General features: G+C 28.2%; 10 protein-coding genes across 14 annotated transcripts in view; 6 read left to right on the top strand and 4 right to left on the bottom strand.

The window, feature by feature from the left end:
* Nucleotides 1-207: 207 nt before the first annotated feature.
* Nucleotides 208-1,842, top strand: LOC126925199 (uncharacterized). The gene is made up of 4 exons (XM_050740508.1): nt 208-364; nt 870-919; nt 1,048-1,260; nt 1,390-1,842. The coding sequence occupies exons 1-4, from the start codon at nt 319-321 to the stop codon at nt 1,642-1,644; spliced, it is 564 nt and encodes a 187-aa protein (XP_050596465.1). The 5' UTR covers nt 208-318; the 3' UTR covers nt 1,645-1,842.
* Nucleotides 1,642-3,898, bottom strand: LOC126925197 (uncharacterized). Its single transcript, XM_050740506.1, has 3 exons — nt 3,670-3,898; nt 3,460-3,593; nt 1,642-2,787 (listed from the first exon to the last, which is right to left on the bottom strand). Exons 1-3 carry the CDS (start codon nt 3,684-3,686, stop codon nt 2,111-2,113), a joined length of 828 nt encoding a protein of 275 aa, XP_050596463.1. The 5' UTR covers nt 3,687-3,898; the 3' UTR covers nt 1,642-2,110.
* An 86-nt stretch (nt 3,899-3,984) lies between these two features.
* LOC126925202 (RING finger protein narya) lies at nt 3,985-6,323 on the top strand. The gene is made up of 6 exons (XM_050740510.1): nt 3,985-4,137; nt 4,428-4,538; nt 4,633-4,814; nt 4,907-5,115; nt 5,214-5,433; nt 5,518-6,323. The coding sequence occupies exons 2-5, from the start codon at nt 4,430-4,432 to the stop codon at nt 5,377-5,379; spliced, it is 666 nt and encodes a 221-aa protein (XP_050596467.1). The 5' UTR covers nt 3,985-4,137; nt 4,428-4,429; the 3' UTR covers nt 5,380-5,433; nt 5,518-6,323.
* On the top strand, nt 5,978-7,779 carry LOC126925198 (S-adenosylmethionine mitochondrial carrier protein-like). The gene is made up of 6 exons (XM_050740507.1): nt 5,978-6,373; nt 6,631-6,787; nt 6,875-6,984; nt 7,062-7,302; nt 7,365-7,503; nt 7,582-7,779. Exons 1-6 carry the CDS (start codon nt 6,323-6,325, stop codon nt 7,694-7,696), a joined length of 813 nt encoding a protein of 270 aa, XP_050596464.1. The 5' UTR covers nt 5,978-6,322; the 3' UTR covers nt 7,697-7,779.
* LOC126925194 (hydroxysteroid dehydrogenase-like protein 2) lies at nt 7,774-10,614 on the bottom strand. The gene is made up of 8 exons (XM_050740501.1): nt 10,424-10,614; nt 9,569-9,732; nt 9,254-9,467; nt 8,973-9,178; nt 8,696-8,893; nt 8,387-8,602; nt 8,181-8,309; nt 7,774-8,097 (listed from the first exon to the last, which is right to left on the bottom strand). The coding sequence occupies exons 1-8, from the start codon at nt 10,462-10,464 to the stop codon at nt 7,985-7,987; spliced, it is 1,281 nt and encodes a 426-aa protein (XP_050596458.1). The 5' UTR covers nt 10,465-10,614; the 3' UTR covers nt 7,774-7,984.
* A 39-nt stretch (nt 10,615-10,653) lies between these two features.
* LOC126925191 (asparagine synthetase domain-containing protein 1) lies at nt 10,654-13,723 on the top strand. Of its 2 annotated transcripts, none has more exons than XM_050740497.1 (6): nt 10,654-11,043; nt 11,139-11,339; nt 11,444-12,364; nt 12,446-12,858; nt 12,931-13,112; nt 13,204-13,723. In XM_050740497.1, exons 1-5 carry the CDS (start codon nt 10,981-10,983, stop codon nt 13,103-13,105), a joined length of 1,773 nt encoding a protein of 590 aa, XP_050596454.1. In that variant the 5' UTR covers nt 10,654-10,980; the 3' UTR covers nt 13,106-13,112; nt 13,204-13,723. The 2 variants fall into 2 exon arrangements, with proteins under 2 accessions (XP_050596454.1, XP_050596456.1); XM_050740499.1 differs by having other exon boundaries at nt 12,931-13,133.
* A 188-nt stretch (nt 13,724-13,911) lies between these two features.
* On the top strand, nt 13,912-16,011 carry LOC126925196 (uncharacterized). Of its 2 annotated transcripts, XM_050740504.1 has the most exons (4): nt 13,912-14,114; nt 14,214-14,397; nt 14,513-14,676; nt 14,769-16,011. In XM_050740504.1, exons 2-4 carry the CDS (start codon nt 14,228-14,230, stop codon nt 15,470-15,472), a joined length of 1,038 nt encoding a protein of 345 aa, XP_050596461.1. In that variant the 5' UTR covers nt 13,912-14,114; nt 14,214-14,227; the 3' UTR covers nt 15,473-16,011. The 2 variants fall into 2 exon arrangements, with proteins under 2 accessions (XP_050596461.1, XP_050596462.1); XM_050740505.1 differs by lacking the exon at nt 13,912-14,114 and having other exon boundaries at nt 14,124-14,397.
* Nucleotides 15,997-18,666, bottom strand: LOC126925193 (rabenosyn-5). The gene is made up of 7 exons (XM_050740500.1): nt 18,378-18,666; nt 18,116-18,241; nt 17,751-17,891; nt 17,520-17,681; nt 17,088-17,439; nt 16,584-16,971; nt 15,997-16,496 (listed from the first exon to the last, which is right to left on the bottom strand). Exons 1-7 carry the CDS (start codon nt 18,511-18,513, stop codon nt 16,269-16,271), a joined length of 1,533 nt encoding a protein of 510 aa, XP_050596457.1. The 5' UTR covers nt 18,514-18,666; the 3' UTR covers nt 15,997-16,268.
* Nucleotides 18,667-18,870: 204 nt separating this feature from the next.
* Nucleotides 18,871-20,808, bottom strand: LOC126925195 (ADP-ribosylhydrolase ARH3-like). 2 transcript variants are annotated; one of them, XM_050740502.1, is made up of 6 exons: nt 20,407-20,808; nt 20,157-20,314; nt 19,864-20,082; nt 19,670-19,782; nt 19,380-19,608; nt 18,871-19,263 (listed from the first exon to the last, which is right to left on the bottom strand). In XM_050740502.1, exons 1-6 carry the CDS (start codon nt 20,576-20,578, stop codon nt 19,096-19,098), a joined length of 1,059 nt encoding a protein of 352 aa, XP_050596459.1. In that variant the 5' UTR covers nt 20,579-20,808; the 3' UTR covers nt 18,871-19,095. The 2 variants fall into 2 exon arrangements, with proteins under 2 accessions (XP_050596459.1, XP_050596460.1); XM_050740503.1 differs by having other exon boundaries at nt 20,157-20,300; nt 20,407-20,547.
* Nucleotides 20,809-22,480: 1,672 nt separating this feature from the next.
* The window catches only part of LOC126924902 (Kv channel-interacting protein 1), a 29,484-nt gene continuing 25,799 nt past the window's right edge, over nt 22,481-26,165 (top strand). The window contains exon 1 of one of the 2 annotated variants that reach the window (XM_050739881.1): nt 22,481-22,589. The gene's annotated coding sequence lies outside the window, so the exon portion shown is untranslated. Of the gene's footprint in view, nt 22,829-26,165 lie in introns of both variants that reach the window. The other variant, XM_050739880.1, reaches the window with a different exon arrangement.

Genomic DNA, 26,165 nt, shown 5'->3' with positions numbered 1-26,165 from the left:
GTAGTTCATCAACTTATTAAAATTATTAGTTGGTAAATTATTATAGCCCAGATGTTAATCTAATCCATTTCGAATTAATCTCTGTAAGATATAAGAATTATTCTCTTTGTTGCCAGTGAAATCTAGGTCTAAAATCTTTCATCGTCTTTGACGATCATTTTGTCGCAGTAATAGGTGAATTAATAGAGCAGGATCATTCTCAAAGTAATTGTTCATAACCATTTTAAAGGAATAGCGAGTGGGGATATATCTAACTGCGAATAGTATAAGTAGGCCTTCAGCACCGCATCCAACCAGTTTGTCATTATCCGTGCATAAATGTACATTCCTTTCACTTTCTGCATTTATTCTCCAAGATTGAAAGGTTCGTTCGCTTACGGCGTAATATTTATTTTTCATCTTTTAATCGGCTATTATCTCACAAGTTTACGTGCTTGATAAAAATTTCTTATATTTTCTTATTTTGCGCATTACTATAATTTAAGAATAATTTTATCATCATAGTTATTGTGAATTTGTCATTTTTATTTTAAAAATTTGTTAAAAAGAGTACAAGTAATTTTTAGTATCTATTAATATAATTATATAAGTTTTTATTTTTCATGGTATGAATATATTTTCAAACTAAAATTATTTTTTGATATTTTTTAAAACATAATCGATCTTCCTTTTTAATTAACATTTAGATTTAAAATGATCAGATTGAATTCGTAATTTATAGATCAAAAGTTGATTCATGAACAAATCGGTAATCAATTTAACTCTAAGTTAACGATTCTCAAAGTAGGTCAAAATTATAGAAATTTATTGAACCTTTGCCATATGATAATTGTATACAATATTATATAATTATTTTATTTTATTTTCAGAATATTTCATCATGAATCGAATAATCATACTGCTCACTTTCATTGCGCAAGTATGTTTGCCAAAATATCAATTTCATTAAAAAGAAGTTAAGAAATATTTCTAAAAAGAGAAATTAATTTATACTCTTATAAATTACTTAATATGATTATTTAATATTATGAAATTCATATCTCATAGCTAAAGGCTGCACACGTCCATTTGGTACCAAATAACGCTAAAACGAAAAATGTAACAGGGGAACTAACTTTGGTTCAATGCGAGAATAACTTAATTGAAATTACCGGAAAAGTATATGGACTTACACCAGGATTACATGGTATCCATGTACACGAAAAGGGAGACTTACGAGATGGTTGTATGTCTACCGGCCCACATTTCAATCCTGAGAATGTAAGTTATTATTTAATAACAAGGCCACATTAAAATTTGCATTCAATTCTTAATAAATTACGTATAAAATATGACCGAACCATAAATGATGCTTATAAAAGAAATTTTATCTTTGATTTCTAATTTTAGGTCACTCACGGTGGACAAAATAGTCCGGTGAGACATGTTGGCGATTTAGGTAACATATTAGCAAACGAAAGCGGAGTTGCCGATGTAAATATCAAAGATTCTATTATTTCTTTTACTGGAAATAACAATATCATAGGACGTGCAATTGTTGTTCATTCCGGCGAAGATGATCTTGGGAAAGGCAGCAGTCCTCTTTCTGCGTCTACTGGAAATTCGGGAGATCGTTGGGCTTGTGGTATAATCAAAGCTGAATAAATTCCTAATCTATATTTAATCTTGATCATTATATTTATACATAATTAGGCCTCAGCGATTTTGCTTATACATTAAGTCCAATATTAAAATTTAAGTTCTAATGCCTTATCCTATGTTTCTCCTCATCATAAGAATCCTAGAACTTTAATTTCTGTTTAACATGCTATTACTTATTAAATAAATGCTTTCAAAATGCTATATATATGTATTATTTATAATATTTACTTTATTTATTTATTTATAATATAAATTATATATCGTTGGTAATGAAAAGTTATCCAGTTAAACATATATATAAAATAAATATATATTATATTATATATATTTAACTGGATAACTTTTCATTATCAACGATATATAATTACAATTTCAAACTTGTCAAGAAACGCAAATTGTTGATGAAGGTTATGAATCTTCTCAATTTATTATAGACTCATTATTTCAATAAAACATTTAGCGACGATCTTCATCCGGGATGTTCAATTTTTGTTAAAGCATGTTCGATTGTGTATTGCGAATTCATAACGTTATTAAAAGGCATTTGCTCGGGTTCTGGAAAACTGTTTATCAATTGTCCATATGGCTGTAGTTGAATTTGATGAATATATTCCATTTCAGCTTGATGAACTATCTTTGATATTTCTGATTTTACTTTCACTTGTAACGTTGGTGGAAATTCTCGAACTGTTTCAGCTACAGTTTCGAAGTATTTCGTTAGAACATCACGAGTTTCACATTGTTTATCATTTGCATATTCCATTACGAGGGATGAAGATCCGATTATACGAGGTTTCTCATATGCGTTCTTTGAATTTGAATTTGAAAGTTGAGTTGGAAGAGAATTCGATGGTACAGTGATTACAGATATCGATTCAGATCTTGATTTTCTATTATTGGTGTTGTTTAAATTGGTATTTTCTATTATCGTATCTGAAATACGAGGCGATCTTCGCACATCGTGAGTATAAAATTCCGGTAACCATCCATATAATGATGTTTGCTTCAAATGTGGCTTTAAGAATTCCATTTCATATTGATACTGATATGGTTTTGAAGACCATTTTTTTCTTACTGTTGGTTTCCTCCGTAAAAATCTTAGATATTGATCTTTAATAATAACCCATCTCCTTTTACATCGTGAAGCTAAAATGGAACAAAGTTTATAATTAACACACATTTTGCAATAAGTACAGGATGCTTGAAATAATGCATCTTGCCCATTTTTTTTGCTTTATTTCCTTTATTTTATTTTGTTCATTTTTTGTTTTATATAACTGCCCAAGGGCACACAATGATATATATCTGATAGAATTGTAATAAAAAAAAAAAATTCAAAAATTTGTTCTGAAGAAAAAAAATCAGATCTTCAAAGATATCGTATGTACAAAAAATAATAAAAGGAAAGATATGAAATATTGTTATGGATAATATGGTGTAGATCTATGTAAACACAGCTGCTTTGAAATCTATCACACAATTCGTTATCTTTAAGTAAGTCATTTGCCAATATCTTTACAATATAGTTTTTATTGTCTATTAGTCGTCTAGGGGTTAAAGTTATTAAAATTATGAGAAGATTATGTAGCATCTGAAAAATTCCAATGTACCATTTAGTAGTCCAAAAAGGACAGTATACAAATATATGGTTAATCAACTAATCCTGTTGTTCTCTTTGGATATACATGACTCAAACTGGATCTAATAACTATCTATTATTAAAATATAGATAGTTTATAAATGTTTGGTTTTTGGTATTCAATATAATTGTACTACTTTTTGTGTATTTCACACTTAAATATTAAATTTATTCCTTACTTGGTAATCCCATAATCCTCGCAATTTCTTTCCATACAGCATTTCGTGCGGCGTTAGATCCATAATTCTCAGCAGAAGAATTGTATAATAGTTCATGTTCTCTCACAAGTTGTATTAATTTTACGTCATTTATCCTAAATAAAATATATGGAGTAATGAACAAATAACATTACATTAGTATGCAACTTATATATATTCGATTTACAATACCTATTTACAGTCGCCATTATCAACACATAACAATATCAGAATAAAATACACTATTCATGTGCAGAGACAGGTTATCTTTAGTATTAGCAATTATTAATTATTATCGTAAGCAGTTATTAGTTATTAATTCAAGTTCTTTCAATATTACGGTCCTACAGACAGATCTGAACCTCCAGACTCAATAGGAAAAACTGTTTGAAAAATGAGTTGTGAAAATCAACAAAGCAACAAAGTTCTCATACTACAAGATAGATAGAGATGAATAGAGTGTCTCTGTCTTTGTCTGAGACATTTATTGCATGTCACATATGTGCAGAACGAGACCCTTTTTGTCTTCCATGTTGATTTTTCAGGACTCGATAAATTTCAAACATCGTAACTTACATTAAATTATTTTTTACAAGAATTTACAAGATGAAAATCTTCAGTAATTTCTTATTTATTTGAATGTATGTATTAGATTATTTGGTAAGTTCGCAGCAAATTTGAAGCAAGAATTGAGGAAAATGTATTTTTATGAGAATTACAAAGTAAAATTTAAATAATATTAATTATAGAGAAAATACAACGTAATCTTAAAATACGAACTTTCTTTGTGTAATTCATCTTTTTAATTTATTGAGATATTTGAATTTCCCGCCACATGCGCTAATTTTACTGATTCAGCACAAAATAAGATTACCAACACACCATAGATAATTTAAATTGTGAATTTTATTCGAAAGTAAAATATAAACGTTGTTTGTTCTTTTTAACAGAGATGGATATGTTTATATGTAACAAGTGTTTTGCCACACCACATAGAGGGAAAAAACCATTTTGCTTAACTCAATGCGGTCACATATATTGTAATGGATGCATACAACAAGGCAATAATAAACAGCATAAAATAATAAATTCATGCTATAAGTATATGCTCATATTGTATATAAGAATAAATCTGTTTTCTCTTTCATAATTTAGCTGAAAAACAGTGTCCTCAATGTCAGCAGATTGATATTTTTTCTGTCGAGTTACAGCAACCATCATTGTCGAAAGTAGAGAATTTCTTTGCTCCATTGAATGAATCATTGGAATCATTACACAAAATATGTGGTTTTCAGAATAATCAAATGAAAATTATGATACAACGCTTTCATGAAATCGTGTGTTTCTTACTTTCTTTTTCTTTTTTTCTTTTTCCTAACTTTTGTATGTTGAATTGAAAGAAACATATGTTTTTAATCAAATTCTCAAGGACAAAAAATACGAAACATTGAAGTCCCACTACTATAGCTTAACTCAAAACATGAAAATGGTGAGAGATAAATATATTAAACTGAAAATGGAAAATACTGAACAAAAAAAGAAATTAATGTCTTTCGAGATGCAAAATAGAACTTTAAACTCTTTAAGTGATGTATCTACACCAATAAAATCGGGCAACAACAGAAGTTCAAAAATGAGGTATATGGATATAAGTCCAAAATTAAAAATTTCAAACTATTTTATAACTTCAAATTCTAAACAAGATATATAACTGGAAAATTCTTTTTATTTTGTAGACCTGCATCAAATTCATATTTTTCGTGTGGGGCGAATATGTCGAGTCAATCATTTGACGTGAGAAAGGGAAACGCAATGTTCGAAGGTTTTCGTATTCCTTATCCTCATATAGTACGATCAGTTGGTTCTCGTGGAACTTCAGATACCAATTCTACTTACCTTTAGATTTTGGACAGAATTAGAATAATATTTTAATTTATCTATACATAATAAAAAATGGTAACTGTATCCCTCTCTTTAAGTCATTAAAAATCTATAATAAAATACGTATAATCTTACAATGAATTCACCTTATTATTGCAGAATTAAATTTTACAAAATATAAAGAATTAAAAACATATGGAAGAAATATTTATGAAAAAGCAACAATGGTTTTTTCTGCATACAGTTACTAAAAATTAAAGAATTATGAAGAAATTGTTTTTTTCATTTGTGTAGTAAAATTGTCTTCTCTTTATTCGCTTATTATCAAAATTCAAATTTATAAATGTAAAATATTCGAATTTTTTAAGTACCTATGACTTCATTATATACTGATAATAACCCAACATATATTTTTCCTGCGAAAGTACACCAACTTGAACTGTAATCTTTTAACCGTTCAGAATTCAACTCATCCGTATCAAACTTATTTAAATTACCTACGTATATTGTTACGAAGATTTTTTATACCTATACAGAAAATTTGTATAAGTTTTCAATCTTCCATTATAGGATTAAAAAATAAGAATATAGATTATTTCTTCGAAAAGTCATCATTTCTAATTGATAATAGATATTATCATGACATGAAAAAACAATGACATGAAAATTTTACTTCAATGATAACATTAAGTAAATTTTTAACGAAATACAGTAGTCATGTGTGTGTAAACTAGGTTATTTTTGTGCTGTTATGCACAAAAATAAATAGAATTGTTATCTTCTTTTATTGCAATTTAATAATTTTCAATGCGTGGAATACAAAAAATGCTCCTTAATTTTAGAAATTTGGTAGTTCAAAAATTATGAGTATGTAAAGTTAAAGCGGTTTTAGCGTACGTAGCTTCTATCCATTCATCCAACGAGTGTAGTTTAACCCAAATTAATAAAGTTATCATAATATGAAATGACGTTGGAAACAATAAATACGAAATTTACTTTCGCTATGTCTTTAATAGTAAGTAACAAAATGTTTATTTATATAAGGGTATAATAGTACGTATAATAGTAGTATAATAGTAACAAAATGTTTATTTATATATGGGTATAATAGTAAGTATAATAGCAGTATAATAGTAAGTAACAAAATGTTTATTTATATAAGGGAGACAAAAATTGATCTAAATTATTTGTTAACTTATATAGTATTTGAAAAATTGAAACTTTATTCATTATAATTCATTTATTCTATAATTCAAGTATTCATTTAAATAGGCAGGAGGATTGGCTGGGACATCTGTCGATGTAATATTGTATCCATTAGACACATTAAAAACACGTCTACAATCTAAGCAAGGATTTGCAAAATCAGGAGGATTTTCTAATCTTTATAAAGGAATTCTTCCAATAATAATTGGATCTGCACCAAGCGGTAAACAAGTGCTATAATATGAAGTCATATAAAGTAATTTAGAAATATATACAACTACATATAAATTAAACTTTTACAATACTTTAGCATCATTATTTTTCGTCACATATGAAGGTATTAAAAATATAACGCAATGTAGAGTACCTGAGAAATATCATTTGTTCCTTCACATGGGTTCAGCATCTTTAGCAGAAATGGTAATTTTTAGGAGAAAAGTAATTAATTAGAATTTTCATTAAGAATAAAATTCTAATTATATTTAATTTAAATGAAGGTGGCTTGTTTAATAAGAGTACCTGTGGAAGTAATAAAACAAAGGAGACAAGTTTCAATGCTAAATAGACATGATATTAATCTTAGATTATTATATAGTTGTTATTGGAGCACTATATTAAGAGATGTGCCTTTTAGTTTAATACAATTTCCAATATGGGAATACTTTAAGAAAGTTTGGAGTTTGCATGTTGACAGAGAAATTCTTCCTATAGAAAGTGCAATATGTGGAGCAATTGCAGGTTTAAATCTTTAGTATCCTATGATAATTTTACTTTATAATTAATTTCATGTAATTATGTAGGTGGTATTTCTGCTACTGCTACTACACCACTAGATGTTATAAAAACAAGAATAATGCTTTCACATGGAAATGGAAATACTTCAAAATTAAAAATACTATATGTATTAAAAGATATATATAGAGATAAAGGTTTTCATGGGTAAGTCGGTATTTGATTTATAATGGATAATTTTTCAAATTTTATATTGATTTGACTTTAAAATTGGAAACTTTGTAGACTTTTTGCTGGTGTGGGTCCCAGAGTAATGTGGATAATTATGGGAGGATTTATCTTCTTTGGAAGTTATGAAAAGGTAAAAACTATAGGAATAAGATATTGCCTATATTCATAGATTGCTTTCATGGAAAATGACAAACATCAATGATATTTGTAAATATAGTTTGAAATATATGAATAACTATTTGAGCATTTAAATTGTATAATTCCTTTATTATTTGTTGTTACAAAATATATTACAAGAGAGTATATAAAAATATATTTTACATTAATCTTTAAAAACTGTATAAACGTTTTATACTTAACAATAAACTTTAAAATAAAAGTAACAATATGAATATTCTAGTTTCATGTAAGAATATTCTAGATTCAGTGTTTCTTAAAAAGAGGAAACATTTGATTCTTAAAGTTTAGACTTTAATAGATTCATTAATTTTTCCAATTTCATTGCTTTTTGAAGGTCTCCACTAATTCTCAATTTTCCCATTACAAATGCTGATGTCGGTTTCAATTTTCCTAAACAAATACAAATTTTTTATTGATAAACCTCATTCTAAATCAATTTTTAATGCGTTTAATACATAAATATATTTAATTACCAGAAAACATTGCAAAAAAGTTATCGGAATCCATTGTTAATGTAGCATCTGGTGACTGACTAGGTTCTCCTCTACCTGCCGAACCTTGTCCAGTTTTAAGATCCAAAAACCATGTACCAGCTTCACTACCTATTAACTTTATATTAATTGACATGTTTCTAGAGCAATCAATGAAAGACAATATTTAATCTCACAGGCTGATTTACCTCTGACATTGAATTGAAATATGGCGCCTGTTTTGTTAACAAGATCACTATTCAAGTTTGCTTGAATAACGCTAAATATTTGTGCAATTTTTCCGTTTGTTTTATTAATATCCTGTATATCTTTTTGTGTTAATTTATATAATGAATGAACTTCTGAACCCAAAGACTCCAAATTTTCATCCACAAAGAAATCTAGCATTAATTTATCTTTATTTTCTAAAAAAAGAGAAAGAAATATTTATAATAGATTCCTTTAACAAAGTATTAATTATAGATCACTATAGAAATATTATATTCCACTCAATATACCTGGATTACATGCATAATCTGTGAAATCCGTGATTCCCTCATTTTTTAATATTTCTTCATCAATTAAAAACTGCCCAGTAATAGATTTACTATCTTTACAAATCAAAGCATACACAGCATCTCCCATTATATCAGGTTTACGACTGTAATTACTTGATTCAGCACCAGATAACATTGCAACCGCGGCAGTATAAATAGCTGGATTAAGAATAAATTTACATTTATACAAATAAATAAAAATTAAGAAAATAATAAAATTAAAAAATGAATAATTTACCAGTCTTTGGCCAGACAGCATTTACAGCAATGCCAATATCCTTAAATTCTTCAGCCATGCCAAGAGCACACATTGACATTCCAAATTTAGATATTGTATACGCAACGTGATTTTTAAACCATATTGGTTTCATACTTAATGGTGGACTGATGTTTACTATATGGGGATTTGTGCTTTTTTTTAAATAAGGTAAACATATCTTGGACCTTAAAATAAATATCATAATAATAATTATCATTCTTGATTTGTACATGTAATTCGTAAAGAACTTTTATTCTCACACTAAAAATGTTCCTCTGGCATTGATGTTATTCATAAGATCATACTTTTTCATATCTGTAAATTCTGTGCCTGTTAAAGAAATTGCACTGGCATTATTAATAACAATGTCAATACCACCAAATTTGTTAACAGCATTTTCTACTGCAGACACTACTTGTGCTTCATCTCTTACATCTACGATGCAAGGTAATGCCTTACCACCCACTTGCTCAACTGAAACAAATGAATTTCTTTAATGAAAGAGGTTTCATACATCAAAATTTGAGATAATTAATTAATTATTATTTAATATTTTTTATTATTTTTATAATTACTCTCTTTGGCAGCAGTGTATATAGTGCCTGGTAACTTTGGATGTGGCTCTGTAGTTTTAGCTGCAATGACGATATTTGCTCCATCTTTTGCAGCTTTCAAGGCAATATTTTTCCCAATTCCTCTTGTTGCACCAGTAATAAAGATTGTGCGGCCAGCAAGTTTTCTATATACATATATTAAACATTTATAAATGATAAGTCTATTTTATAAAACTAATAGATATTAAAAACATACATCTATATATATCTGTACATATGAAAATATATATTTATTAATATGTATTGATAATGATTAGACTGCAGGTGTCTATGCATTTATGAGAAATTTGCAGATATAAAAATGCACATAATATACAAAAATATATAAAGTATCCAAAATAAGGTATTAATTACAATATTCAGTAACTAAAATATGTCTCTGATTAGGATCCACTATGTTAAAAGAATAAATTTACCTAAACGTCTGCAATAATGATATTTACTATATATTTAATGATATTTTTGTAGCATTTATAATTAACTTATGTACAAATAATATGTAACTAGAGCATAATTAACAGCACAATATGTATAATTTTCACTCAAATTTAATGAACTTTTCCAAACAATAAATTGATAATTTACAGTTATCTTCTTTTGCATAATCGTCAAAATGATTGCAAATAACAATTTGTTTTATTTTTAAACAATCTGTTATAAGTAATTTATGTTTTTATTTATGTTTATGTTATAGGTAATATATGAATTATAAATTTATATTATATTATATTATACTAATTTATATTATAAATATATAACACAATTTATAATGTATAATACAATTTATGATTTAAAATATAAATTTATAGTACAAACCCCGTATTGATCATATTGCAAATAAATCGAAGAACTGTCATAAACGATATAAGTTATAAACGTATAAACAGCTATGTAATTGTAAGATTGTGCTCGAGCTAACTAATAATGACTAAATAAAATATGTACAAAAAATATATTATGCCACACAATATCACTATACAAGGTCCAATGCGTGAATTTTAATTAATTATCGATTCTTTAAGATTGCCATTTTTGACAACATGGCGAGAACTCATGTAGAACAATGAAATACGTTCAAATTAACATCTACATTTTCTTTGCATGTTTTTGACGATTTTAAATATTTTAAAATGAAATTAAAAAATATTGGAAGAAATTTGTTAATTAAAATTAAATGCTAACGTAATTTTAACGTAATTAAAATCATACTTTTTATATATTTTATATTACCTTTATATTATTTTCATATCATAAAAACATACGTACGATTATGCTTAAATAAAGCATGATTTGAGATATACACATAACAAGACATTTATTTGTAAATCAACTGGTTTATAACTATAAAGGGTTATGTTTATGCTAATGTAGCCATGTGTGGAATATTCTGTAACATTTCACAAAACCATGCAAATTGTATAGAGATTTCACATGAGGTACTATTATTGAAATATACATTACAATCATAAACAAGAATTGTAATTGATAAGTTATAATATTATTTATAATATTTAATATTTTTCTCTCTCAGTGGGAAGCTTGTAAGAATTTAATAATTGCCCGTGGTCCTGATGGTTTAATTGAGAAATTTGAAAATTTGACTCCAATTTGGTCTGGTCACTTTGTTGCTTCTGTATTATGGATGCAGGGTTCAGATTTTTGTGAACAACCAGCTATAGATTCGAGTGGTAATATTCTTCTTTGGAATGGAGATATATTTTCTGGAAATTTGGTAAATATTATATATTATGCGAATATATTGACTATATTATAACTATTTCATGTACTAATAAGGAATGAGATAGAATATTATTGAATGATTATGTTATGTTTTAGGCTCAAGATAATATATGTGATACTATTGTGCTGTTAAATGCTCTACAGTCATGTTCAAGTGTACTATCAGTGTTCCAAGAAATCCAAGGACCATATAGCTTTATATATTTTCAAAAGTCTACAAATCTTCTGTATTTTGGTAGAGATGTTATCGGCAGACACAGTTTGCTTTTAAAAGTGGATACTGATGAAAATATTTTAACATTGACATCTGTTGCCAGTAAAGAAGTAAATAGAATTATGGAAATTCCTGCAATTGGAATTTTTGTTATGAATTTAAACAATTCTAGAGTGAATTTTACATGCTACCCGTGGAAGGAGCCAGATTTGAGATTTACTGATATTATTGAAGCACTAGAAACACATTTGGGTGTAGATATTGATATTGAAAAAGCTATATTAAAATCAGATGTATCAACGTGTCTACATTTGCATCCTAATATTAAAGACTTGGAATATTTGGAAAATAGTCCTTGTTTGGAAAATTCTTGTAAAATACTAGAATATCTGATAGAAGATAAAGATATCCTTGAAAGAGTCAATCGATTATTGAAACTTCTTTATAAGGCTGTGGAAGTTAGAATAAAGAAACAGCCGAAATTTTGTAGAACATGTATTAAATTAGTTTTAGAGAAACAAGATGTTATATGCAATCATTCAAAAATAGGTATATTATTTTCTGGAGGATTGGATTCGGCTATTTTAACACTAATTGCTGATAAATATGTATCACAACATGAACCTATTGACTTGATCAATGTTGCATTTGAAAAGTCTATTAATACATCTAAGAAATCAAGTGCAAATAATGAAAAACAAAGTATGGAGGATCAATATGATGTTCCCGACAGAAAAACTGGAAAACAAACGTTTGTAGAGCTTACAAAGATTTGCCCAAAACGAAAATGGAATTTTGTAGAAGTATATCAATCAAAATATACTTTGAAATACCCGTAACATATGAAAGATATCTTAACAACTAATTTATATTAATTTCTTCAGGTAAACATCAGTCAAAGAGAATTGCAGAAATATCGTTCATCGCGAATTTGTAATTTACTATATCCACTATGCACTATCTTAGATGAAAGCTTAGGTTGTGCTGTGTGGTTTGCAAGTCGAGCAAAGGGCACAATTCATTTGAATACAAATGTATATGAATCCCCATGTAGAGTACTTCTCTTAGGCATGGGTGCAGATGAATTGTTTGGTGGATATATGAGACATAGAACGATATTAAGACATAAGGGTTGGGATGCTTTAACACAAGAACTAAATATTGAACTAGCTAGAATCTCTGAAAGAAATTTAGGCCGTGATGATCGTATCGTATCAGATCATGGAAGACAATCTAGACTGCCATACTTAGATGAAAATATAGTAGAATATGTTCAAAAGCTGAAACCATGGGAAAGGTAAATTGATAAAGTAAATATAGAAAGAAAAATAAAAAGTAAAACGAAATCAAACTATTAAATTATTTATAGGTGTTATCCAACAGATAAAATGCCATCTGGATTAGGAGATAAATTACTTTTACGTTTAGTGGCATATAAACTTGGTTTCCGAAATACAGCTAATTTCCCTAAAAGAGCTTTTCAATTTGGATCTCGAATTGCTAATGGCAAAGAAAATGCCAAAGATATATCAGATCGCTTATGAAATTATGGTATATGCAATTTTTTCTGATGTCAGTAAATATAATGTTTAGTTAATTGTAGTATAGCTAATTGTGAAATTACTTATGACCTATGTTTCAGGTATTATTTCATATTCACAGAGTTTATATTCTAAAATCATTAAAATAATGATGCTTATATATAATTACATTTAACAAATTATGCATAATAAGATTAAATGTAATTATAATGGGCATTGAAAGGTTCATAATATACAATGCAAAATTAGTGCCTGAAGTGAAAAAACTGCAGAAAAACTTAATGTCTTTTTCCTCTATGTGTAAATAATACGATACGATTACGATGTGTAATAATACGTTTAACGAATTTCTTAAAAATAGAAGTGTGCAAATTCAAAAAAAGAGAATATAAAACTAGCATTTCTTTTTTTCACTGAATCAGTCAATATTTTTCTTAGCTTATAATCTACCTCAAAATATGCATACTTTGAACAAGGCTGTGATATTTTGTATGTGTTACAGCTCTTGTATTTTTTGTGCTTCAAATTAGTATACACATGTCTTATAAAGACATTCTTTTTAATAAATTTTATATACCAATCTTTTTACAGGACATAAAAATAAAATATTTCAATGACAAATTTTTCAAATATTCTATGTTTAATATGTGCTTCCTTATATCATTTCCTTCAAAGTTTATATTTTATATATATTATATATGTATTTCAGAAATTACATATTACATTTTCTACTTTTAATGTAAGTGAACTGTAGTAGAAATAATGTAAACCTAAAAGTAAATCTTGAAAAATAATTATTACTTACATACTAATGGATAGTATGTTTATTATATACTAATATTTGTATTATTATTTATTGTTTATTATATCCTTATATACTAATGGATAATAGGATCAACAGAGAGAGAGAGAAAAAATACACTTTTTTGTCTTTCTCTATAGTGGTCGTTAGCCATGTGACCATATATCCGTAATTATGTATGAAAATTCAAAGAATTGAGGTTAAAAAATCGTAAGTTGTTAGAAACTATTTTCCAGTTTTATTGCTGAATTAATATAAGTTTATTTCTATATACTGCTCATTTTTATTCACGTTTCATAAACATTGAAGGATTTACAAGGATAATGTCGCAAAGTACAATTTGTTTCGACACAGAGATACGAAAATTAAGGCCTGCGGAATTATATAAACTGGGACAAATATTAAGTATACAGAATTCATGGAAAAAGTTAATGGCAATTATACCAAAGGATAATGGTTCTAATCTGCCAAAATTTAATGTTGAACATTTTAGGTATACAGTAGCAAATATCAATAAAAAATTGTATTATACTTTTATTATAATATTTTATTATACTTAATATAAAGTAAACTATGTTTCTCATTTATTATTGTTTAAATTTTAATAGTATGATTGAGCAAGCTGCACAGCAAGGAAATGCAGCAGAATTATTTTTATCAGAGTGGGGGACAATTGGTAAAAGGAGACCAACGTTGGGTTATTTATTGAGCCTTTTAACAAAAGCTCAGTTATTTAGAGCTGCAGATTATGTTGCTGGAGAACTACTAAATGGTATAATAAAAAAATATAGTATATAATTATTGTAACTTGCTATAAAGTATATAATTATTATAACTTAAATAAAGTCCTTACTTTTTTTTTAGAGGAACTTCCAAAACGGCCACAATACGGACCTGCAGCACCTGTAGATATCTCTAACGAAATAAAGAGATTATTGGAAGATAAGGAAGAACTTGAAAATTTTAATTTTAATGAATCTTTGATATTTGAATTACCTATGCAAGTTGATGACAATGAAACAGTTAATCCTAATGTAATGAATGATAGTTCTTTGGAAAGAAATATGCAGTCAACACAATTGATTTCCTCAAAAGGGAAACACAACAAAAAGCAATTAGAAAATGATGAAGGAACATTAAATGCACAAATGTCAGATTTGATGAAATTTAGTAGTGAAGAAAACATACAAGAATGTAGAAAACAAGAACAAGTACTCAAGCAACAAGAAATATCATCTGGTGAATTGCCAGTTTTTTTAAATCAGTTTGGACAATCTGCAGAACAAACGAAATTATATCAAGAAGTATTATCAAAAGAACTTCCTGTATTTTTGAATAATACAATTTCGTCAAATGAAATTTTAACCAATTACGAAACAAAGGATTCATTACATTTATCCAGTAGAAATATTGATGAAAACGAAATATCTTCTATCGAATTACCGCAATGTATTGTTGATCTTCGTTACTCTGATAGTACATACAATCTCGAAAATAACACGAATGTAGCGCAAAATGCATTGAGCTCGAAAGAATTGCCAGTTACAGTACTAGAATATAATGAATAATGCAGGATTTAATTGTTTTAGTAACTATATACATATTTTATACTTTTTTCATTTATGAAACATCTAACATTCCAAAATGATGAGCATTATTTATAAATATATATTTTTATAAAATATTTGTAGAGAGAAAATTAAACTTTGATTTAGGTGGAATAATTTTTCATGAAAAGGCATATCGTCACATTATTCTTATATTATGCATATATATACATATGGTTTATTTAAAAACTACAGTGTATAAATAAATATTATAAGTTTATTTTATAAAAAAAATATACTTTCCTAATCTTATATAAATATTATATTAAAAATCCATATTATAATTTTTACAAATATATATGTTAAGAGAAGTTTGAATTATAATATACATATATATGTATATAAGAATAGATTTAGTTTTATGAACTTTGTTTGTATGAAGTCAAATGTGAGAAATATGTAAATATGTGTGAGTTTCAGATAATATTGCAAAACCAGATATGTTTCTGGGCTGTAGAACCGAAATTAAATAAATAATAATAATATTGTATTAAAAATCATATATATTTTTCAATATTAATATATACAATAATTTAGTATATTAAATGTATACATTACGAAATATCATCATGATATTTATAATTAAATTCATGAATGCAAAGGAACTTTTAAAGTACATCACGTTGTGCAATAATACATGAAATGGATGCAGTGATACGTGAAACTTTCGATATAATGGGAAGGTTTATTAAGTCTTATTTAAACCCGATAAGAAATAAAGAATTACCTAATAGAGAAATGCAGATATGTGTATACTTTATCCATCGCTGTTATTACTTTCTCTCATTGTGAAGTAGGCGCTTTGGAGCTCTTTAAGATTGCGTTCTAATGTTGCAACCTCATCATATCTGCAATCTGCTTTAGCTTGCTTAATGTAAGCTCGAAGATTACTCATTTGTTCAATTATAGGATCCATAGAAGATGGCATTATGGGAGTGACACTAGATGGACCCCAACCTTGTGATTGATCTAGTACCACATTTGGCTATGTGAACATGACATCAATGGTATTAAATTAAGAATAGTTTTTTGATAAAACTTTTTTCCCGTTTATTCAATAAATTAATGTCACCTGATTTTCTTTCATAATAGGTCGAACTTCGAGGTTCCATGTCTCCCTTTTACGTTGCTCTTTCGGTCTTTCTCTTTGTTCTTCTTCCAATTGTCTTTCATACGCAATTCTAGCTTCTATACGTCTCTGTCGTTCTTTCTGTAATTCCGCGTATCTTTCTTCTGAAGGTAAAGCTTGCACGCTCAATAATTCTTCTTTCAAAAAGATCATTGCAGACACTCTAACCATATGATGCAATCGAAGTTCTTGATCCTGCGGAGGATTTTCTACGCATCTCGTTCCGAGTACTGAAATTCTTTTGCTAATTAAATCTATATTCTCGCCTAACTTTGCGATCTTATTTCTTAAAGCTTGAGCATCTTCTAAATTATATGTGGATTCCCCCTCACTGAAAAACATATCTCTTAACTTCGTACGAGTAATTTTGTGCTAGGAACAATATAAAATTGTACACAAATGTTATAGTATTACAAATGTCCATTTTACAATTATTGGACCACGTACTTTAAGGATTCCCACATTTTGTTGTACATTTTCACGTGTTGCGAAGCTTCTTCCATATATGCCCTCAGCTTTTCATAAAATTGGCATACTATCGGTTTATCAAAATGTTTCGCTTTTTGTTTTTCTCTCGCATCAAGTAGATTCGCACAGTGCGTACAAATTCTAAAATGCTGCTCGCTACCTGTTGAATCGTTAACCAAGGATAGTACACTATTTAAACTACCACTGGATGGTGACCTCGCCAATTTTGTAAGACCAATACCCGCACGTACTAAACGTTCCGAAATTGGTCGTTCGGAAGTAGGAGATACTGCTGAATCATCTTGTACAGAAACAGGACTTGTCATTTTTCCTGTAAACATAAGGAATTAAATTTCTACAAAAATTTTTTTTCCAATATCTTTTTCTTTTAATAATTTTGAAACTACCAACTTGCATCTTGTAACGATAGAAATATTGTACAATTGTGACACATAACAGCTCCACAAAGTCTACAATGATGTTTTCTTCTTGCGACATGAAAGCTTTTTGCACAAGTAGGGCATAATTTTACATCTTTTTCATCTATCCATGGCACAATGGTGCGTTCATGAACTATCATAAAAAAAGTAAATTATTAGTTAATTTTTCTTTGTAAAATGAATAATAAAATTTGTATTCTACCTTTTCTATCAACTGGATCAGATGGTAAATTGTTTAATAATTTATCTAGTCTTATGAGAAGTTTATTTGTTTCTGTAGAGTAACGTTCCAATCTCATATTTCTTACTTCTTTAAAATAGTTTGTATGTGACGTCATTGCACCTGAAAATTATTAATACATAATTATATAACGTTTTCTTTTGAAGGATCTATAATTCATTTTAAATTCTACAGATCTTTTGTTAACTTTTTAAAAGATAGCTTGAATATATCTCTGTTATCTTCTCCAGTATATTATAAATTTCTTTTCTTCAAAGTAAAATTGTTTTAATATTAAATTTTTTAACATAAATCAATATCAAAGAGGATTTTCTCTTCGTCAATACCTATTTCTTGAGGTCCCCAATTAAGTTCTGGGCTACGTTGCCTAGTAGTTGATGGTATACTATTTGCAAAGGAATCTGACATTTCATCTTGCTTTAAAATCTTCTTTTTAGCCTTACCAAAAAGATCTAGAAAAATAAAATGATTTAAATATTTGTGACACATTTACTTTTAAAATACATTATCAATTTTTATAATCCATTAATATGTTTGTTTAATAAATTTATAAGATTTAAGGATAATTATGAAAGTTTGAAGTTTTACCTTTAAGCGACTTCAAAATTTCTGGATCATCTTTATGGAAATCCTCGAAATGTTTCGTTAATTGATTAGGTGCTTTGAAATCTGTCATACATATTGGACAAATAAATCCTTCTAATACTTCCTCGCAGCCAGCCATTATAAAATTTTATATTTAAAGGATTTCTACTATCTTTTTTTGTAATTTTTTCTTAACTTATACTCCACAGAAATCATTTGTAGGCGTCTCTTCAATCGTGGATAAGCAACGTGTTTTCTGAGCAGCCATATTGAATCCTATCAGCTGAGAGAAATGTCAAATTTCTTTTACATAATTCAGTTTAATAAAAGTTAAATTTTTAAAATTAATTTTCTGACCTATTTCCATGATTTATTTAGATAAAAGCCTTGGATAATTAATATTTTATTTCTGGACATTGTGTTCTATTAGTAATTAGAAAGTATTTGCATTATACATATAAATACTTTCTTGTAATTTTAAGAATAATTAAAACTATTTAAAAGATTGTACAGATTATTTATTTGATAAATGTACAAATTCATATTAGCTATAGGTACATAAGATGTTATAAATCTGTCATAAAAATATTTCATGAATAACTTAGCAATAATTGAGTAGTTAACAAAGACAGTCTTAATGATAATTACATTTTTACAAGATTCTTATTAAAAAATAAAACAGTTATTACATTTGATCTTGTGCGTAAATAAAAGGAAATTTCTATTGCGCTACCGACAATTCAAGTAGTTTATCGCCTAAAATCCGAAATTCCTCTGAGGCTTCACAATGTTGTAAAAGATTACTACTAATTTTTTCTTCTCCATAATATGCACCGGCTATCGCTCCAGTCATACTACCAATGGTATCTGTATCACCACCTAAACTGATCTGAAAAGTAATTTTTGTTTTATGTATAATTTTTAATTAAAGAGAAAAAATTAATTGATATTAATAATTGTAACTTTATCATTATTTTACTCAGAGAGGTAATATATTGTACTTACAGCATATTGAACTGCTCTTCTGAAAGGATTATCTGTCTGTATACCCGTGATTGGTTTTTGTGCTCTTAAAAAACAAAATATTGCAGTAGGTACTGAATACAAAGCTGCAACACTATTTCCCAACTTTTGTATCACCTTTTCATCGTGTGAGCCTTCACTATCTTCAAATATTAGTGATTTTACCATACATAGCTGTACTTTGTATGGTTGCGGTTCTGACAAACCTAATCTGCGAAAAATAAGCATTTTAAACAAACAATAATTTTTAAAATTGTATTATCTTATGTTACCCTTCTTCATCTTTTTCTATTTGATCCATTTTATGAATCAAATCATCAATAAAATTTGTTACATTTAATTCTTCATTTGGATTTAAATGCAGACTTTGATAAATTGCTGTTGCCTGAAAAATAATAAAAATATATTTGGATTATAATTGCTCAATGAGACTATAACAGGTTAATGAATTTATAAGCACAATTACTTGCAAAATAGCCCCATCTATTCCAACTTTATGAGTATGAGTAATCTGAGTCACTTTTCTAACTGTATCTAAAAGTTTATCATAGTTTTGATAAGAGAATAGTGCAATAGGTGCAACTCTCATTGCACCACCATTTCCCCATGACCCTTGTCCATTAAACTGCTCCTTGGCTGGACTTACAATGTCTGCAAATTTGTTACCCCGTAATTTTTGAAATACCTTTAACAAAATTTGAATCTCAGAATCAATCTATGTGTCAGGATTACAAAATTATGATAGATGTAACATCATACCGTTACAACACCCATACCATAGCCTCGATTAGGTTCTTGGTAATAACTTTTAACAAATCTTTTTGCAACATCAACAACGTCTAATTCCTTCTGGTCAACCAGAGATTTAGCCAAAGAGTAAGTCATAGCAGAATCATCTGTAAACTGCATGACAGGTGCTATAGAATTAAAAAAAATGTTCTATAGAAAAATACTATTATTTCTATATTTTATATTATTTTATAGAATGATGACTTATTTAAATACATACCTTTGAATGGTGGACCTTCCAGTTTATCAAATGATTTTTGTAAAACTAATTTCATGCCGCTTGTTAACTGATCGCCGCTATCATAAGGGCTACCAGTGCAATCGCCGATTAAAGCACCAAGCATTGTACCGCGAAATTTGCTTTTTAATAATGATAAATCCATCTTTGCCATAACCTTCGTGTACTTCAAATTCTTTAACTAAATTTGGGGGTTTGCAAACACTTTAATGTAGGATTTAATATGATGTTTAAAGCGATACCAAAGTAAATATTATGTTACGAATGTCGATTACTCAGATAAATAATGATAAAGATAAAAAAGATAGTTGTAATAAAAATAATGTAAATATCAATCTGATCACTTAACTTGTGGATATTTTATTATACTTTATACCATACTTGATTATATATACATATACATACATATCAAGTTATTTACCGGTACGGTAAGATGTCTCTGCTTGTAAGTTCGTAAGAGAAATTTAAAATAAAAAGTCAATGAATGTTATTAAATATACTGTCATAGTTATAATAAGAAATTATAACTACTGCTACTACTAATCTAAATCAGTACGAATCGAATCAATAAATCGAAATTTAGTTTTGTTTTTTTAATATAAATAATATAAATGAAGTGTAATCCGTTATTATATCATTTCAATTCGTAAAAAAATTAATTTTCATATATCCTTTTGATTTTTATGCAATAAAGTCGATGACAGTGCGCATTTAACATATAATGAGATTTAATAATTTATCGATTATTAATCGAATTGCAATTTTCCGAAGCAATCTTTTTATAATTGTAATGCATTGCATTTTAAAAAATTAGTATTCAATTTTGCAAATCAATCTTCATGATGCTAATCAAATTTTCCATTCTTTTACCAGTTATTTTCTGAAATTATAGTTTTTATAGTTTATTTCTTAATGTTTTGTTTAAATTATATCCGATATGAATTGAGAAAATTTTATAAATTTTTTTTCATAAGTTTGTTTTTTTTATATTTATAATACAAAAAGAAATAATGAAAATAAGATGTGAATTTAATTAGCTTATTATTAGGGACGAAAGTAGCGCGTATTAAATTTTGGTAAAGCTTGTATGTTGATGGTATTATGTGTTAGTAATTTTCCGATATAATTTTATTTATAATAGACTAATTGTGCTTGGATGTATGTCCTATTTGCATCAAGATATAACATTATTGCAGAGATCGCTCACAAAAGAGAAGATAATGTAACATAAAAAATATTCTTAATTATTCTAAAATGCTTTAAATATTTTAAACAAAAAATTTATTATAATATTTTGATTTTATTTTATTCAAAGAATGTGGTTCAATATCTTTATGTATAAAAAAAATTTTAAATATATAGAGTGATTAAAAAATCTAATTGTATATTTTTTCGATAAAATTATGTATTTTTCGATTATAGATCGGCTTCCCTGATATTTTACAAACAGGTATATAGACTTAGGCCATTAAAGATCAAATATTTCATACGAGGAGAAATAAGAGGAAGAAACAAGTAGTCAGTTAACAATATTCAAACCATCTAGTGGAAGGGGAAAGCGCTATTAATTAAACAAATCTCTCCTTAGTACATTTATAATTTCAAAAGGTACAAAAATCGGACAGACATATAATAATAAGATACGATCATAAAATCAAGAGGAATATGGTTAAATAAACATAATTTCAGAGGACACGAAGACTCATGTACATATTCTTTCTGTTGTTAAACAACATAACAATATAACCAAACCATCTAATGGAGGGAGAAACAACCTTGAACAATTAACATTTCTTAGGACAAGCATCATTCTAAGAGGTATGTACAAAATCAGGCAACTCTAGCTTTTAAACAATCTCATCATTCAAGCAATTTTCATAACACAATGTATTCTTCGCAGTATGTAAAAAAAGAGGGAAGAGGAGAGGCAAAGGAGAATAGGTGAGCAAGTCGGTGGGGAAACAGAAAGGAGCTCGCTCGTTAAGGGTAGTTTCCTTCCGTGGGAAAGGATCGTATGGGGGCGAAAAAGAAGGAGGGCGACGATTGGGCGGGGCAGAGGATGCGTGGTCCGGTCTAACCCGGCCACATCCAGTCTGCCGCCGACTACGTAGTTGCGCAGTATCGTTGTTGAACGTTGTGTGTGCCACTAGAAGAGGATATAAACGGTATGCCGGTGCTCGGGCTAGCCTGACTCTCTTTCTCCGGTCCTTCGTCGAACGTCGCGTCTCTTCTTCGACCCAGGGTCGTTCACCCTGCAAGTCCAGCGTGCTCGCGTTGTCCTTCAAAAAAACGAATACATACTCTGTTTTCCTGTTTCTCTCTCTGTGGCCTCCTTCGTCTGGTCCACCACGTCCTGATCGAATTCCCAGCGAGTTGGCTGACATTTCTTTCTACGCGGAGAAACGTAAGCGACTTCTCTCTGTTATCTTGCCGCCAGGCTGTTGCCATTTTCGTGCGCTCGCGCGAGTCAAGGAAACTGTATACTTGATAGATAAGGTTATTGTAAGGAGGTTAGAAAAGGATGTTTTTATTCTTATACTGTTGATTTTTTAGAGATTAAACTTGGTTTTCTACGTTGAGCATTAGGATTGTTTTAGAGTAAATGGGGCTCAATTGATTCGGCAGGATTAAATAAATTAGTAATGAATTGAATATTTAAAAAGGTTGATAATAGATTGAATATTTAAGAAAGGATAATCAAAGTATTTTCATATTTTTTACATTTATTATTAGATTTTAAAAATTGATAAAAGTATTATTGTATTCTATTCACTATAATATAGTTATTCTATTCTGTGTGCTAATATTTTCTAGGGGAAATTTAGATAAATAGAGACAACTTTTATTTGTTAAATAAAGGTAATCAAGACAAGAGTAAAAATGTATTATTCCAGATAATTACATTTTCTGTCTTATACAAATATTATTATTTTCCTCAAAATCTATACAAATATTATACTCTATTCACTATAAATTGCTACTCTAGAGTGCTAATACTTTCTAGATGAAGCTATATAATGAATCAAACAGATAGTATTCTTTTTGTGTCTTTTATATCCGTTGTTACTTTTCTAAATTATACAAATTCCATTAGGTATTTTATTTACTATAATGTTAAATGCTAATACTTTTTAGCGTTGAACTGAATAGTTTTCAACAAAACATCTATTTATGTCTTTTTTAACAGAAAATAAATTAGGATAGTAAGAGATAATTTCAGATTTTTTGGCAACGATATTTCGTTTTCAAAATTAATAGTCAAATACAGGTGCGAGCGTTACGTAATGTTATTTTACCGTGCGCCCCGGTGTGGCAAATTGTCCTTTGTTTCTATTGTTCTCTGGTAAGGGACGATATTTTATACTTATTCCATGCTGTTTCCGTAAGCTAATAAGATTTATTATGGTACGGTAACGTGTTATACGACACGAGCGAAATAATCTTTACACGTGATAGATGCACAAATAAAAAAATGTAGTTCCTATATTTTGTTAGTTCAAAAGAAGAAATGGTCTTACAGTTGTGGACAAGTTAGAAACTTTCTTTGAAGAGTAATAATAGCAATATTTTGAGTGGATGCTCGCGTAGCCGGGTGAAATATTTAAGCTAGTTTAAACATAGAGCCATTCACGTTCGACATCCTTTCACTTTGACCAGCATGAAAGGATACTAAATTTTTCAACTGTAATAATAAACGATACTGTGTACTGTTAAGTCGAGTACTTAATATTATCACTGTTCCTCTTTTCGTTCGTATAATCGATATCATTTCTCAAAGTTGTATCAGGATATTTAATTTTTAAATTACTTGTGCAATTCAATTTAGTTTTCAAATATGAGAGAATAGTATATTAGTTACAATAATAAATGATAATACGCCAAATCTCTTTATAAAATAGCATGAAGTATTCTTTTTAATTATCATTTTTACACATTTTTAAATATCTTCTGTAACATCATGAAAAAGTGTTCAACTATGTAATTATCAGCATATGTACAATAATGCAATATTTTTATATAGTATTATTATACATTTTTAAATTTTGTTTATACAATAATAAAAGCATATTCGATTTCGAAGCATTTTTTAACTTACTTTTAAGTCTTCTATTATGAAGATATTTAAATTGTAATATTTTGAAACATTATCTGTTACTTATTTTTATAATCATTTGCCATAAAATCAATGAAATTTATTGACTTAATCGCGTAATTGAGTTTTCATTCAATCGGTGTCATTAAGTCCATTTTATCCGTCATTCAGTAGAACGAATGCGTAATGTAGATGATGGTAACGAAGATGTAACGCTGGTTTATTGTCGAAACGGTACGCGGCCATCGCCATAGAAAAGCAATTCGCCGGAAGATTTAATGCGGTGTGTAGCTAATTTCTTGCACGCATGGTATTCGGTTTACTTCACCGTCTATTTTTGATGGTACGAGAGCTGATCTGAAAATTTACTTCTGACAATAAGCATGTCTCCATTATCATTTAGAATAGATATATACATTTTTATAATGAGTCATTATCAATAATACATATCAAATACACAAATAATTAAAAGAGGTTTATTGATATAGCAAATATATATTTTCTATATTTGAATAATATACGTAAAATCAAAGAAAAGCATTCCCTACAGAATATTATATTAAAATATTCCTAGAAAATTCTTTTCTTTGATGTTATATTTTATGAGGAAATTATTATAAAATAATTAGCAAATTTTTTTCTCGTGGTAAAGGAGAGTAGTATAGGCTGATTTGCATGAATTAGTTAATTCGTTTTCACCGTTCTTGTAACGAACATATAAAAGTGGGTAATGAGGACCGCAATTAACGATTTGCGTAGCTTTACAGTAACTTCGTAGAAAAGTATATCACGAAGTAAACTCGTGTTTTACCTTACCGCGACATTATCGATTATAATATTTGTATTTCTTTAAAAAGTCTCTTATATTAGGCATTTTCGATTACATCGAAAATTCGACGAATAAGTGAAACTACATAATTTACGGGTATTATTATACATTTAGTTATATTTAATTATTTAAAATTTTATTTACATTATTTACTTTACAATAATTGCTTGAACGATGTCGAAAGTTAACCGACTTCACATGAATAATTTAAATTTGGAAATCAATAAAGATAGTAATCAATATATAATAAAAATAGTATTCTCTGAATGTGATCAAGCAAACGAATTAAAGGATTCATTACTCTAATTACACCAACCTAATATTGACATGAATAGGTACTACACTATATATAGTCCGCGCTAACATTACAAAATTGTTCTAGAAAGAATTCTTGGTACACCCTAAGATTTACGATACTCATCATCCCCCACATTGAGAAGGTCGTAAAGGGGTTGAGGAGGGTTGTTGCAGAATGCGGGTGGATTTAAGCTGAGAGCATCGAAATTTATTCCAGAAATTCGCGCGTGCACTGCTTTTGCCAACTTTCCAATGAAACACCGAACAACTGTATATCTAATATACAGTATAGACTATAGGTATAGACACCCAACATTGTAACGAGGCTATGTATCTTTCATTTATACATGTATGTGTCACATAATAGCTATATACCTATACGCCTATGAAAAATAAAAATTCGCTTTATCTATCGATCCTCGGCGGTAACATATGGGTACAATCATGATTCATTCAAACTTTACAACCATTTTTCTTTTTTGCGTTTCTCGCAACGGATACATAGAAAACGATAAAACGGTT

The sequence above is a fragment of the Bombus affinis genome, chromosome 15 (genome assembly GCF_024516045.1).
Source record: "Bombus affinis isolate iyBomAffi1 chromosome 15, iyBomAffi1.2, whole genome shotgun sequence".
Lineage (NCBI taxonomy): Eukaryota > Metazoa > Arthropoda > Insecta > Hymenoptera > Apidae > Bombus > Bombus affinis.
This window is presented reverse-complemented; position numbering and strand designations above follow the sequence as displayed.